At 42.4% G+C, this 16579-nt stretch overlaps 1 protein-coding gene across 2 annotated transcripts in view; it reads right to left on the reverse strand.

The window, feature by feature from the left end:
- LOC1279837 (frizzled-4) overlaps positions 1-5299 on the reverse strand; it is a 40480-nt gene extending 35181 nt beyond the window's left edge. The window contains exons 1-2 of one of the 2 annotated variants that reach the window (XM_319612.4): positions 5150-5299; positions 1311-3214 (exon numbers count right to left, since the gene is read on the reverse strand). In XM_319612.4, coding sequence (XP_319612.2) covers positions 1311-2215 — 905 coding nt within the window. In that variant the 5' untranslated portion in view covers positions 2216-3214; positions 5150-5299. Of the gene's footprint in view, positions 1-1310; positions 3215-3368; positions 3580-5149 lie in introns of those variants that run through there. The other variant, XM_061656376.1, reaches the window with a different exon arrangement.
- Positions 5300-16579: the final 11280 nt, after the last annotated feature.

Consider the following 16579-nt stretch of genomic DNA (forward strand, 5'->3'; position numbering starts at 1 on the left):
AGATCGAGCCAGAAAACGAGACGGATCGGAATATATCATATCCCTCGTACACGGGTACTGCCCGCGTGGTCTAGCAGAACAGGCAGTTTTGTCGAATGTTTGATTGCGGAGTTAATTGGGTTTGCTTGATCATTCAGTGCTCTTGCATGTTGGATCGTTGGCATGCTCGTTATGGGGCAGAGGAAATTATTCACCCAATAGATATTATGCTGATTATATCCGCCCAAGACCACACGAGCAAGTTTGTGGATCAATAATTATAAAAAAAGGCGGTTGGTTATCCCCAAAACAACGCACTGGACGGGAATCATTTTGTTGAAACAAGGCACATTAAAGTCAATTTGATGTACGATACCCGTGTGTGCGAGTAATAATTATGGGTTTGCAAAATGATCGTTCCACTCGAAAATCTTGATCCTTTAACGAGCGTTTCCGATTCTTGCTTAAGACCTAATGATGCAAGTGAGTAAGATACCGAGATGCCGAGTGCGAATAAGACGCAAGGAAAACTAGTAACTCATAAAAACCAGAAGCTAAATCTTTTCAGTTCACAGGATCATAAAATCGATCGGTCGTCGATCGGACCGAATACGGTAGCCTTTAAGATGTGACCCTGACGATCTCTGCAGGTAAGAGCCGTGGCTCGCAACAGGATGTCGAATGGAAGAGAGACTTCTAAGAATTATCGCAAAGGATGATGACTTCCTAAGCGATCCCACTGAGATCTTCTTGGAATCTTCAACTCCAGGGTCTCGGAAGTTTGTAATGATTCCTTGTGTGCCGTCTGAATCTACACAGGGTTTCTCTGCTAATACCAACATATTTGACATTGATCTTAAGATCTTTGATTTCGACGTGCACTATGATGTCTGTAGGAGCCAATTACTTACATTTTTTAGAGATTTTAGTTACAGAAGGACATGACCCTTTGAGTTTGTTTTGATAAAGCCAATTTCAAGGATGATGTAGTATTACAAGACGTAGAAATCAACAGCATGTATTGCGATCTGTAGAGAGCCCCTGTACATCTGACTGCTGTTCAAACGTTGAAACTGATGCTCTCCTGTCCCTCGAGGACTTCACTAACCCTTGCCACTCATAATTGACTGTAAGCGCGTTAGAAAAGTGGCATCATGAGCGGGTCACCACCACCATGAAACGAAAAGTGGTCGCTCCGGGGTACTCTCTCGATGTCACGTCATGTTAGTCTACCTCAGATGCCCAAAACCCCGACAGATAATTGTTTCCCCTTCTTCACCACTGGCGAAGGGGGGGACAGAATAATTGTAAACCGTTTCCTTCTCACTTACCAAACAGCTGCCGACAGGCCAAAGTAGTACCGCAGCAGGAACGTGGCCGCACACGGTGCCGTCGACAGGCCGTCCGTTAGCAGCAGCGCAACGCCCGGCAGTTGCGGATCGTACCCGCAGGCCGTAGCATTGCGCCCAGCGAGCCACCGAACGGCCCACCCGACCGTCACCAGACAGTGGCTAATGACGAGCGGCATCAGGCTCTTGTCCCACCGCTTGGTCGACAGGATGAGACAGAGCGTGGCGACGATTGCCGTCCCCAGTGCAGCCACACTCCACGACGTCAGCCACACCTCGGCAAAGTGTTTCTCGTTCTGTTCGAACATTATGTCCGCCTCGCAGAGCGGTGCACACCGCCCAGACCGGTTGAGCTGCACGTACAGGTTGGACCGCTGCAGGCCCTGGCAGGAGGGACGATCCGACACGAGCACTTCGCCCTCGGCCGGTTCACCCGGCCCCTGCATGCACATGTGCTCGTGATTGTTCTCCTCCGGAAACCGATTGCAGTCCAGGGCCGAGGGCCACGGAAACCCGAACCCTTGCAGGATTGGGTGGCACCGATTCTTGACCGTGTTGCAGAGGCTTCGACAGGGCCCGATGGGCATCGACACCTTGGGCGTACACATGGGGACGTAGGTGGCGCAGAGAAAGAACTTTAGCTGCTTGCTACATCCGAACTGGATCAGCGGGAAGAACGTTTGGAGCGTAAAGTTAGCATCGGACTGTAGCTCGTGCCCAACGATGTTGGGCAGGGACGTTTCATTGTACCCGATGCCACGACACAGCTCGATCCGGATCGGTTCGCAGGTCCGTTGGGTGGAGAAATCCGTGTTGGTAGCAACCGTTGGCCGTACCGGCAGCGACAGTGCGATCACCGCACACAACACACTGGGCAGTAGTGCCATTTTTGGAAAGCTCTCTATACTTCTTTTCACTATAAAACCGTTTAAAACTTGTATCGTTTGCACTTCAACCCACTCGCGCACACTAGTTGAGCCCCAAATCTTACACAATAACGATCCACTGCCTCACTGGTAATTGCATTTCCAACGCGATCACGAGACGACGGCTTCACACTAACAACTCCATGGTGACGATTTGGGGTGTACCATGCCCGCTAGCCTAGGTTCCTTCTAGCTTGGGCCACATAAAAAACCCCGTAACCCGCTGCTAATAGCCTTCCAGATGAGACTCTCGTTGCACTCGTTAGCGTCGTTGCTAGACGGCACAGTTATTTCCCCCGAAAAAAAATCCAACCTCCCTCAGACGATCTCGAGACGGACGTCGGGCGCGATGACCGACGCTGCAGCTAACGTTGCTTTTTTTCCTCGACCCTGTTCCGGCGAGTTTGGGATGTTTAATGATGTTCTTCCCTTGCCCTTTCTCACTTCCACTCTCTCTCTCTCTCTCTCTCTCTCTCTCTCTCTCTCTCTCTCTCTCTCTCGACGTCTTCACCAAAACAGCATCGTCTCGAGCAAGACTGTATTGAACATAATCATAAGAAAGAACCTCACAAGTCTGGACCTGCTTGTACGATCTTTAGCGTTGCCTCTTTTTTTGTGTAAAATTCTCCGTCACTCGTTCGCTTTTGGACCCTTCGTTTTCGAGTTTGGTTCTTCGAAGACCACGTTCTTATAATTTTCCCTTTCTTCTCTCTCTCCCTTTTACTTGTTTACACTTTCAGCGCTTCTTCCACGCGCTCCTCACAAAGGCTCACTGCTCACTAGACCTTTGCACGAAAGATCTCACATCTCACTTCGAAAAGCGATCTTGCACGATCGTTTCTTTTCTGTATTTTTTTGTTTTGTTTTACACACTTAAACACGGGTTCCTGTGATCTGTGCCACCTGTTTTGTTGCGATTAATTGCTACAATAGCAACAACATAACATTCTAAAGAGCAATCTGAAAGAAAAGGAACAAAAACGAAAAAGAAAGGTGTAAGTTTAACATGCATACAAGATCAGAAGATCACACTAACAAGTAGCACCATAGCAACTATTGCCACGAAACTTAAAGAAACAAACTTTTCCACACACAAAAAAAAAACAAACATTACCACGGGCTACTAAGGTTTCGTGCATGTTCGCGCGTCTAATTAAAAATAAATCATCACTCAACACACACACGATCGTGGATTTTGCTGTTTTAATGTTGTTGATGTTCGACTTTTGGTTCAACTTTCCCGATCGTTTGCACGACGTGCGCCTGTACAGCGGCTAGCGTAGGTGGGTTGCGTAGGGTGGAAAAACACACATACGCAGCCATCGTGAGTCTAATGTTTATTTTTGCACCACACAGACACACACACACACACATATCCACAACTCGCGGATCGTTTCACAGACGGGAAAAGCGGCAATGGTTGTTTTTCCTTGCCATATTTTCGTGTCGAAGCTGCAAACTCGCGCATGCAAAAATCCGTTCCAAAAAATAACCCGCCGACCCGTTGTTTTAATCCGTTTTTCGTGTGTGATTCGTTTGCAATGTGTGTGAATGTGTGTGCCAATAATATCGACCATCTGATTTTAATTTCCAGCATCCAGACGGAATGGTATGAAGAACGATGATGGTGATGATGATGCTGAGCAACACAGAATCCCCTTTCTAGCGCGTCTCACGCTCTCCGTTCCGACATGCTTTTGCGCTCCACATTGCGCTACAGCCTGAGCAAGAGAGAGAGAGAGAGAGAGGGAGCGAGAGATCTCTTGCGCGAAGACGCGTGAGGTTGCGTGAACAGCATCATCTCGGATATACGCGCGCGTTTCTGGAGACGAATCAACACATATGTGTTGTGTTGCGAGGCACAGCAGCAGCAGCAGCAGCAACCAAATGTAACCCAACATAAACAACCCTCTCCCTTCGCGGGTGCCGTTACTCGAACGCGAATGGCGGCGGCACCAGTAACAAACAAGTAAATACCGCTGCCAGTGTAACCATCTGTCGAAGAAACCGGGGGAAATGGGGGAAAAACATTCCGTCACCGCCACAAACTGAAACAATATTTGAGCGCACCAGCAGCCCCAGCGCCGTTTTGTCACTGCGAGGTCGTGCGTATCTGGGCAACAAGCGCAAACGCCTACACCGTTTTTTCTCTACGCAAAACGTTACGCACGCTCCTTGCAAGCGGTACACATGGCACACTACGTTGAGCTGGCTCGCACACTAACTAAAGCGCAAAAGGCAAGCGCCAAAACAAGCAAACAGGCCGGGGGAGAAGGGTGCTCTGGATTCAAACCATCATTGACACCTGATAACGACGATAACAACCCGCCAAGGTACAACCGTACCCCGTATCAGGGACAGTGTGCCACTGTTGTCACTGTAGATTCACTTTTTCGTTTCATTTTGTCCACAGAAACACAACCACATCGCAGTTTTGTGACGTCGAGTGGTGTCTAATTTGCCGGCTGGCCGTGTTCTACTGGCTCTCGTTTTAATGACACTGCACAAATCTTCGCACCTACTTCTTCACACTGATCTGTAACAACTGTATGTGTGTGTGTGTATCTGTTGATCAGCGAACTAATCGCATCTAGAGATAGATGAGACACTTGTTACCAATACCGTAATCCAGTATCAGTTTTGAAAAGCTTGGGCGATAATTACAGGCACACGGCAATGACAAGATATGGCAATCAAACAACTTGATTAATCCACTTCTAAGCGGGTGATGGCGATTTGTTCAAGTACACTGCCGCATTAATAGGACTGGTTCCGTGGTTCGACACATGCACGGTAAAACTGTGTAAACTTTTCCTGTTAAATCATTGTATCTGCTCAGTTAGTTAGTTTATTCCTACCACTCTGATATCTTTAGTAATACGTCGAACTACTTACAAAACTACTGCACCACACAACACAACTCCTATAGAGCGCGCGCGTACCGAACTTTGTAACGAGGGACACACACAAAACTCCGAGGGCGCCAAACGGAACTCCCTCCGACACGCAAGTCTTTCGAGCAAAAACTGAGTAAATTGATCTCGTACCGAAGACGTTGAACCTGCCGGTGCGGCTCTCGCCGGTGTCGTGCCTGTGCTAGAGAACATTCCAACATGGTTCTCTCACGAAACAGTGACTCCAGAGAGAGCCTGAAGAGGCAAGAGCGCACCGTGGGTCGAACTTATGCACAGCATTTAAACATTAATTTATTTTTTATTATTATTTCTGTTAGTTTTGAGCTTGAAATTCGATAGCAAAATTTGAAGTTCTCGAAAATAAGATAAACAATTTTTTTTCTAGTTTGGAAAATAGAGATTATCAATCCCAAATTTATTTCATTGTTTTCCTTTAGATTGTTTTTTTAATACAATCATCATTGTAAAGCATTCTAAATACGTCTAATACTCTTCATTTACTTTTATGTGTTATCTACTTTTATGTTTTATGTGTATCTCCTTCATTTATGGTTTAGCTCTGCATAGCTTATTGTTATTTTTTCTATTATTATTATTATTATTATTATTATTATTATTATTATTGTTATTATTATTATCATTATTGTTATTATTATTATTTATATTATTATTATTATTATTATTATTAATATTAGTATTATTATTATTACTATTATTATTATTATTATTATTATTATTATTATTATTATTATTATTATTATTATTATTATTAATATTATTATTATTATTATTATTACTATTATTATTATTATTATTATTATTATTACTATTATTATTATTATTATTATTATTATTATTATTATTATTATTATTATTATTAATATTATTATTAATATTATTATTATTATTATTATTATTATTATCATTATTTTTACCACAATTATCATTATTATTATTGTTATTATTATTTGTATTATTTCTATTATTATTATTATTATTATTATTATTATTATTATTATTATTATTATTACAATTTGCTTGACGAGCTTTTTACGATCAGGCGTGTGATTTCATAATACTCGGCCTCAGCACAATTTTTCGATCGAAAAAATTCGATCGATCCGGCTGTCATTTTGGTGTCATTTGACACTCATTTCGCCGCCAAGGTGTTCATTTTACTGGTCTTTTTGAAAACTGGTATACCATGACACTCACGAGCAAAATGAACTATGCTACAAAAATTCGATCGTTCCGCTTTGTATGGCGAAAAATCCGCAACTCATTGAGCTGCGGAAATTTTCGAATATCAGAAAAATGCCATAAATCAAGGTTAATGGTTTTGAAAAACGTTATGTAAAAGCAAGTTGGTAATTGTGCTGGTTCTTTTTCAATATTTTGGGTAATAAAAAATCATTTATTAAATATTTTAAAAAATGGTTTGCCTACACTAAGTACTGAACTCGATGGGAATCGACTTCATGCAGGAGTATGAAAGAAATAGTTATACTGTCAGTTTTACGTGAGCGCCTATCGAATTTTTTCGATCGAAAAATGGTGCTGAGGCCGACTATCTGGCCGTTTTAACACTATGAAACAGACATAAAAATAAAAATAAAAACATTAAAGATGTAAGACCCACATTTCCATCTGTTTTAATGTGTTTTATACTTTTTTTTTCATCGATCAATCAAAACCTGAAAGTGTTTCATAATGCAGTACAAAATTGTACAAAGTATTCAATTGAATTCTGTGATATTTTGCTATAGTGCTAGAACTGTTGTGATCACAGCTAAAATAAGCCAATTCTTCTATTTGGCTGTGATCCTCATCCGTTGTTCTGTAAAACTTTTCTCCAAAACTTCATTTATTTATTTCAACACATTAGACCAACAGTGGCTGTTTGGAAAGATGGTAGTTTATTTATGTTTCATGTAATTTAGAATGTTAAGCTTAAAAAGCTCTACTGTTTTTAAAATAAAAACGCTCTAGATATACACTTCCAAATGCTATCAATATCTATAAGGATGGTATTTTATTTTATTCCTGTTTTTTAATTCAATACAACTATTCCTCGTCAATATTATCAAAACTATCGCGCCCATAAATACCCAATTAAGTGAAAAACAATCTTCTTTTCTGAAGCTCTAGTTTTTATTATTTAAATCGTTTTTTTAGACCTACACATCTAGATACCAGACCAACTGTAAAGTGTAGTTTTCCCACAGTCAAAAATGTGCGTAAATATCTTTTTGTTCGCTCTCCCTCTCTCCAGCTCTCGAAAAAAGGCCTTCCCTTTTCTCCTTAGCTTTTATGCATACCGTTTCGCTTTCCCACTCTCTTTCTCTCCGCTCATTCTCACTCTCTCTCACTCTATCTCTCTCTCGCTCCCAAACATACCTTTTTATCTCTTTGCAAACAAGGCAAACCCCACTTAGCATAAGAAATATGTTTTAATTGGGCTACTAAAGCAAGCTTTCATTAGACAATCAACCCTTTTGCATCCTTTAACCGTTGTTTTTTGTTGTTTACATCATTCTTTTCCTGCTTTTACTCTCTTACCACGCTGGTTCTCTCTGTTTTTGCACTTCACGCGAGCAGGCAGGCAGCTTCGCAACAACATCCACCCCCAGGGGGGGAGGGTATTCATATCGATCGCCACCCCGTCCGATCAATGCGCGATGAGCAATGAGCTGCTTAAGATTCTTTCCAGAACACAACACATATCACTGTTTTTTTCATTCTTTTTCTTTTTACTTAAATTCTCCCTCAACGCATGGCAACGCTCTCACACGTGTACGCTTTGGTCAGAGGGAGCGATCGATCGAGCGTAAAGAGCACACCGAATCTCGAGTGGCTCGATGACCCAACATAAAGATGCTTCTCACACAACATGTCCCGGTGCTGGAGCACGGTGTGGAAGGCTCTTTCGCTATTGCTAGGGATGGAAATGGAAGGAAACAAAGGGTACCCGTCCACATCATGCTCGATCGATTATTGCCGATGAGCGAGTGAGACTCTTGACTCGAACCGGCCAGGGGAAGCAGAGTGTCAATTGGAAACGGGGCCGTAAAACTGCCCCGGTTCGATAGAACAGATGCCGCGGCAATAAATCATAACGATCGACGCAAAGCAAACAGGCAAACAATAAAGCGCGTCCGTGCGCGGGTTCCGCGGGGTCCACTTATAAGCCGAATATTTACCGCTTAATAATAGCGGTTGAGAATCGTAATTTTTCCAGTATGCAAATACGCGTGATGCGTAGCCGCGCAAATACTACAATCGATGGCCAATAAATAGGTGTTTGTGGGTAAAGGGCTGCATACATTGCTGTCTTCCTTTTTTATTTGTGTGCTATCGGAGCAATAAAACGAACTTAAAATTCCAGCTATAAGTATCTATTTTATAGACTTGAAAAAGCTCTATTTCTTTCACTGATCCCTCGTAAAAAAATGGGAAAAATAAGAGAGAAATAAAACAAACAATAGTCTGTGAGGCTTCATTATTTATGCTCCTACGATCGCGAGTCCGCCAAAGCGAAGCGAAGAGGTGAAAAGCCCCGGCTATAATTATACCAAACAACCAGTGCCACGGAGCACTTTCCTGCCCCCCATACCCTTCGCACACCGCCACCTTCTGGGTCTGGGCTATGGAAATGTTCTCTCCTTATTATGCTGTTGTGCCGGTTCCGTTCCGTAACCTCCCAAGTACCCCGGCAGCTGCCTTCGTTTCGATTTGTTTCGATCTCAACAGTGGGATGGTTGGCGAGCGAACCTCATTATTCAACATCTTCTCCACCAGCCAGCATATGATCCAGCCCGGGCCAAGCATGGCCAGGCTGCTGAAAGGCGCGCAAAGGGGGCAATAACGATGGAGCATACCCTCCTACCCCTTCGATCACCACGATGTTTAGCGAGGAAGCGAGGCCGATTCAGCGGCCGATCGTCATTAAAATATCACCTCACTTCGCTTCATCCTAATCGACGAGAGATCGCGAGATTCCGGCCCCGGGATGTCAAATCAAACGGTTCGGTTCGAGGAGTGCCAAAACGCAAATTTCTTTCCACACACACACACGCACAGCGAGCTAGAAGGGTAAGAAAACAAACTCCAGCGGTACGCTGTGAAATGTGAAATCGCCCAAAAATAATATGCAGCGTATGCAGCCAACCCGCGGAACGGTGTACACGCAGCAGCGCAGGGTGATTATTTCCATTTTTGCTCCACCAATTTTTCCAACCAACTTGTTGTGGTTGTTGTTATTTTGTGTTGTTTTTTTTTGTGTTATACCTTCTTTTCACTGCCTTCTATCTTCTAGCCAGCCTTTGCCGCCGCAGACCACCGTTTTCGGTCGTTCCATCTTGCTTCTTTCCTTCCTTCCAGAGGCCGGCTTCGTGTTGGGGTTGCCTTCTTTTTTTTGGTATTTCGTCTTGCGCGCTGCGATCTTCCTTTTATTAACGAGGTTCGCTGGTAAGAAACAAGTCATAAAACTTCAGACAAGGCTGGACAACGCAACAGGGCTTTAAACTCCGAGGGCTGCCAGCGAGGAGCAATGTGGTGGCGGTGGAGAAGCAATTGGGGAGCAGTCTTGGAAGGAGAACGAGTTTTCAAATGGCCCGTTTGCATGGGCGCGCTCGGAAAGAAGCGACCAAAAGCAACGAACGAGCGGGCGAGAATGGCTTTGGAATTGGATTTTTCAGCATTTCAGGAAGGTTGTAACTGGGAAGATAGAGAGAGAGAGAGAGAGAGAGAGAGAGAGAGAGAGAGATAGAAAGAGAGAACGAAAAAAGGGCCCATGTGTCGAGTGCGCCGTTGTTTATGCTGGGCGACTCCCCACAGTTGCTACCACGCATGTTGGTGCGCCTCGTTATCAGTTTTTTCCTCCTCTCGCGCACACAGCGAACGAATGGAGAATGTACTTCCCCTTGCGCGTGCAAACACAGGGTCTTAATTTTCTTATGTTTACCACCTTCCCGAGCCCTACGCAACCGGTGGAACCCTCCCCCCATCCTCAACGATCGTCGTCTGGACAGGTCGGGCATGTAGTTCTTATCTTGTTCCGAGCTGTACAGAACTGTCCTACTGTCGGGATGTGTTAAATGTGGTGCAGCATCACTTCGCCCGAACGGTGCTAACAACGCCAAAAGGGTGCTGAAGGGGGCGGGGGAAGAGGTGGACATTCTGTGTGAGGTTTTGTTTGAAAGTAGTTTAGATAGAACGCCGGGCGTGCTGTAGGGAAATGGGTAATTAAATGCGTTTTATGTCCACTCACTTTAGGCCACGATTGATCTATGCTGTGGTGAAGGGGTTTAGAATGTGCTTGACAAAAGAAATAAATGACTTTATTTTTATGTTTAAACATGTCTAACAATTACGAAGAAAAAAGCTCCCCACACACACGCGTTGCATTCTTTTCTTGCATTTAACTCTTTTGTTTTCCCCCTAAAAATCACCTTGAAAAGAATCCCCATCCTACTTAATCCGCTTCAACAAGGCAGCAACGTTTCCTACTGCTGCTAACTAGAATGTAGTTCCATCGTTTTTACACAATATTGTTAACCAAGAGAAGCTAACAAGCCCCGTGTGTACGCACACGCTCAGTACGCTTGAGCTCGATCGCACGTCTGGTTAGCATCGGGAGGTATCGTACAGCGACGGGAAAAAGCAGACCCAAACCACCAGGTACGCAAAAAGGGCCGTGAAAATAAGTCTCAACCCCGTGCTCCGTAGACAGGTACCACTTAGCAAGATATATTGGAGCATGGACAATCCAGATTATAGGCCCTGTCCCGTGATGCAACGGATGCAACCTTGAGCGTTGGATTACCGGCGCTACGTACAGTGGTGTGCAGTGGATTAAGCTTAGGGCGTGACGGCGTAGGCTGACATGTTCAAAACATGAAAATAATTGTTAGTTAATTTATATAAAGTTTAAAAAATTAGTTTTAATAAATACCAATGGTCAAATTGCGTATAATAACATACAGTGGAGCGCCATTTATCCGGGCTCATCTGGACTCGACCTCGCCCGGATACTCGAATAATACGGATATTGAGTAAGAGTATACATTTTATCACAAATTCCTGTATTTATTTTTAATTTATATATTTTTTGAGTAAAACGTAGCCAGTTTTTATTAACTTCTAGTTTTGCCAATGAGAATGTTTGAAATGTGCCATGGTTATGGTGTTTTTTTGTTATGAAAATGTGCTCTGATAACCATTTTTTTGTTTATTTTCAAATATCTTCTTCAGCTTGCAATGTCGCCTTTTTATTGAACTGTCATTTCTCAACAGTACGGATAAAAGGACAGCCGAAAAAAGGTACCCGAAAAAACGACGATCAGCTGTAACTCTAGCCATACAATTTTATCCACCGCTGTACCCTGTTACCTCAAATTGCTTTCTTACCTTTTTAGCTTCAACCTCTTCCACTGCTCATTTGTTTCTTTCACTCTTCCCAATTGCAAATTATCATGTACAATTTTTGTTCGGTTGTGAGCAGTAAGCAACAAGAATCTCGACCTGGGTAATGCACCCCCTTGCAAGCGTAAACAGCGATGAGTTTCATCTCCTCTTTGCTCGCGTTTGCATTTGGCAATTGTGTCCAACCTTAATGTATTTTTTAAGGTTTAGTAAAAATGTTTTTTAAAGAAAAAAAAACACATTTTCTGTTGTATAAATATTGTTCTGAAATTTTGAAGTTTTATTTCAACCGTCTAATATCAGCGTTAATAGCAAAAAATTAGGATCGATTTGTATTAGCTCTAGTATTTGAATAAGGATCTTAAATTGCATGGACGGTTTTACCATTTCTTTGTTATTAGTAAAATATGTAAATTTATTAATCCAGTCATTAAATTAATTAATTAAAGGCATTAAATGAACAAAAAAGGCTTGACATTTAATGATATAGTTGCTTTCTCAAACATTAAAACGGTATAGATAGCTTCTCATAATATTTTATATTTTTTTCTGATGAATATTGAATTTAGATCAATGTTCTGCAATACAATGATCCTTTCATTTAATGACTCCTTAACCCATTTCTTTGGCTTTAGTATGATGTACAGGTTACGATTTCAAACCCGGTATGAATAAAACACCCATATACCAAACTAGACTGCCTGATTATTTATTTATTGAAGATAATTGCGTGGCGCGTGCAGGGTTCTTTGCAATATTAAAAATAAAATAATACTTAAGATAACCTTACTTGCTATATATTTGAATACAGACATGAACATTTAAACATGGCAACGGTAATATTGAAGTCAAAAAAGCAGTAAAACTTATTGAAAGCTTTACACAATGAGATAATTGGATCATGAGGTCTATTTTGGTCTATTTTGATCACAAAATTCCGAGGACGTAGTGCGTGGTCAGGAGCGTACAAATTGATCTTAAGAAGAAGCTCGGGAGCCTCAATTTCACCTTTTATTAACTTTGCTATAAAAACTGCATGTGCTACCTCCCTACGTCTTTCTAAGGACTGCAAACCTAGAAGAAGCCGTCTAGTTTGTTATGTTAGAGACTGGTCCATGTTCCACCTTAAGGTTCTTGTAGCTATTTTTGTAATTTTTTTCTGAATGCGCTCAATTCGTGTGGACCAGGTGTTAGTGTGCGGAGACCATGTTACAACATTGAATTCAAGTATGGACCGGACTAAGGCGACGAACAGTTGTTTTAAACAGAAAGGGTCATTAAAATCAGATGTCAGACGATGAATGAAACCAAGCTGCCGATATGCTTTGTCGATGACGTACGAATACTGTTGACGGAAGGAGAGTGACGAGTCAAGAATAGTACCGAGGTCCTTAGTTTCTATGTTACGTGGGATTATACACGAGCCAAGATTATATTTTCAATATTATAGTCAAGATTATAAACCAATTTTGTTACAGATACTGAAGACTAATTGGAGCTTAAAAGAATTTCTGTACTTCAAACAACCAAACACTCAATTGTGCATGGACTTTTTAATTGATTGTTGTGCATTAAAATGCTCCAAGACGCTTCAAAACATATCAAACGAGCTGACACAAAGGTAAAGAAAACATATTAGGTGTAAGATAAAACAAATAATAATAAATAATAATAATATGGCTTACAGTATGACAAATTCTACTTGTCCTACAATTATCGACCTTTAAATCCTATGTTCTCTTCTCTAAGTTAACTGATGTTCGACACTCTTGCTATACCTTCTTCATACTCATGCCCCCAGAGCATAGCTCATCCTTTTTTTTGCTGTCCCCGCGACAGCCCGTTTCCCAGCGGAAAAAGTGATAAAACCCGAAGATCAAGCCCCAACCAACTTTTCACGCCCATAACAAACGAAGTGCACACAGCAACACAGCAACGAAGCCTTAAAGCAACTGGCAACACACCACAGCCCGTTTCAAGGGTCGTTTTGAAGCCCGCTCCCTGCGCTCGAGTAAAGCATAAATGCAGCAAAGCTGGGAGAGTGCGCCTGGAAGTAAACTTGTCTTCGAACGGTGCGTGCGGGTATCATTTCTCGTTAATCAGTCCGAGCTCGTTTTATGTTATGTTACTTATTTATTTCCATCCCCCCTTGCCCTCAAGCACGGTGAGCTTTCTGTGTATGCGTTTTTATGCACTATTTTTTTGCTTTTCATTCTTTTCTTTTGGTTCTTCTGCATCAACCCTTTGCTCATTTTTTCACCCCAAGTTGATAATGATGTATGCAATAAAGAGAGAGAGAAAGAGAGCCTTGCACTATTCCATGCTACCACGCTTATCGCCCGGGACGCGGGACCTTATGCCGGCGGAAAAGAAGGCAAAAAAATCCGTTCCGTCTTCCCCCTTGCACTAGGCGCAAGGCGTGAAGCTCACGTACGAACCCACTTACAGATGTTTTCTAATATCGGCAAACTGCGTTCCTTAGCAACGCTCATTAGTAACAGTGCCGGTTTGCTTTTCTTTTTTCGCTGGGCCGCCGAACGAAACCCAACCTGGCAACTTGTGCCGGCATGTTAACGATGCAAAATAGAACAACATTCTACGCAATGCGCTTGTGGGTGCGGGTACGCACGTGTGTGTATGTGTGGTTGTTTTTTAATGGTTTTCCGCCGATTAAACCATACGTGAAGCGGGCAACCCAGTAGTTTGCCTTTGATCGATACACGTTCCGTCAATTTGTTGTGTTTGTTTAGCGGTACACTGGTAGAACACATTAAACACGAACGATTTAATGCAACGTACCGTTGCGCGTTCGGTACAGGCAATGTAATGAAATCGAGAAAAGAAAGCTTAACAATTTGTGAACAATTGTTTTGATTTTTATGAATGATTTTAAAAAATTGGCAACAGAAATTCATTGCATGATTCTAAAAATTCTCGAATATCATTTCTCATATCACACTCAATTAAGATTGTTTTCCCGCAAAGTGTACCAATTGCGCTCAGCTCCACACTTCATTTCTTCCTCTTCGTACTCTTACTGCCCAAAATCGCAAAATAATCTATCTTGTTAAAATAACGATAGCTTGTTGTACCGAACGGATTGGCACGGAACGGAACGGAAACGCCACCATATCCGCGTGAAGCCAGTGCTTTGACGCACCTACTTCTGTGCGCTTCCTGCTCCTCCAGAACGAGCTTCTGGCCTGTGCATGTGTGGTGAGGTTACCTTCGTTTTTTTTCTGTATCGTGCACTTTCGCGCCTCATGCCAGCACCAGCAACAGAAACGAGAATAACGAGCGTAGCGAGCGTAGGTACAAGTACATGTATTTAATTTTTCAAAACCTCAAACCCTCATCGCGCCCTGTCTGTTCTCATTAGACGGCCGGTGGAGACCACGGATCGGCCACGGGAGTGAAGCGAACGAAACCGGGGAAAAAAGAACAGCAAAACATCCCCAACATCCTCTCCAACGAGGTGGAGTTTAAATCACGATAAAAAATGGTTCTTCTCGTTTGCCTTTGCACCCGCAGCCGGCCGGCGTGTTGTATGTTGACGCGAAACTTTACGCAAATGGTGATGTGAGTATCCGATAGGGTGATTACAGCAAGCGGTATAGGGTGTGTATGTGTGTGTGTGTGTGTGTGTGTGTGTGTGTGTGTGTGTGTGTGTGTGTGTGTGTGTGTGTGTGTGTGTGTGTGTGTGTGTGTGTGTGTGTGTGGGGAGAAAAATGAAACGAAGAAGCGAACAGAACAGGCGTTCATCTCGAAAGAACGCATCGAAATCTTTCTTGCCTGTGCCATTCGGTGGGTTCTTTTCTTATTATGCTTGCGCGGGTTCGTCGCTTGCCGTTGCATCGAAGTCTCTTGTTTTGTTCGGCCTTCGCTCACATCGAAGCTTCTTTGCATGTTCGGGTTCGTGGGTTTTTTTTCCCCCATTCTTTCTTTTGTTGTTCTTTTTTCACCATTTTCTGCTCCATGTTTATGAGGCGGAAAAGAAAGAGAGAGCATCAAGAATAAACCAAAATATCGTTAATCACCGCAAACGCAGCAGATATTTCAACAATGTTGCCCCAAACCACCCAACAACCGCCTTTTGTGTCGATTGCGCGCGGGTGCAACTTTCATAACAATACCAAAACAAAAACGGGATAAAGGAAGAAACTAAAGCACACACACACCCATACACTGTGTGCTTTTTTTCGTTCTTTTTGTTTTGTTGCCTTCGTGCAATTCGCGCGCGGCACATGTTGCAGAATTTTGGCGGTCATAAATAAGCATAAAGCAGTTGCGTTGCGTTCCGGCAAGTTTTGGCATTTTCAAACATTTTTCACATTGATGGCGAGCCGTCTTCGCGTACCAGCGGATGCGCGTCGGGGAGGAAATAAATTCTTCTCCTGAAGCTTCTTGCGTATGCGCAAGTACGGCGATGCGGGTGCGTGGTGGCTCGAAAAAAGCATCGATTTGCATGTTTATGGGAAACAAGCTGAGCTGTTGCATTTAGATTTGTTACAGCATGAATGTATGGCTACATCGGTTTTATAAACAGTGCTTGTCTTGTTGAACAAAAAATGGAAATTAAATTGGGAAATGCAGTCGTGGTAATAAATTGATGGTAGAATACTTTGTAAATTGAAAAACACAAACACAAACCAATAAATAAAATGGATACGATACTAAAGCAGCAAAACAAAGTTTAAGTAACACAATAAAAGATAATTGATAACAGTTAACTGTTGAAAGAAAGAAGTAATTGTAAATCTTATAACAAAAAATAAAACTACTATAATTACAATAAAAACAATAATCCAATGCTCATGAACTGTGACATCTGCTCATCAACGTATGTAACAATGCAAATAAGGTGGAGAAAAAAAACTGCAAAAAAAGATCAACCATCCGCACATCATGCTAATTTAAAGCACACTCTATAATTTGCAGCCTATTTATTTCATTCATATTTAACTCCACAGCAAAACAAAAAAGATGT

Source organism: Anopheles gambiae, chromosome 3, assembly GCF_943734735.2.
Source record: "Anopheles gambiae chromosome 3, idAnoGambNW_F1_1, whole genome shotgun sequence".
Lineage (NCBI taxonomy): Eukaryota > Metazoa > Arthropoda > Insecta > Diptera > Culicidae > Anopheles > Anopheles gambiae.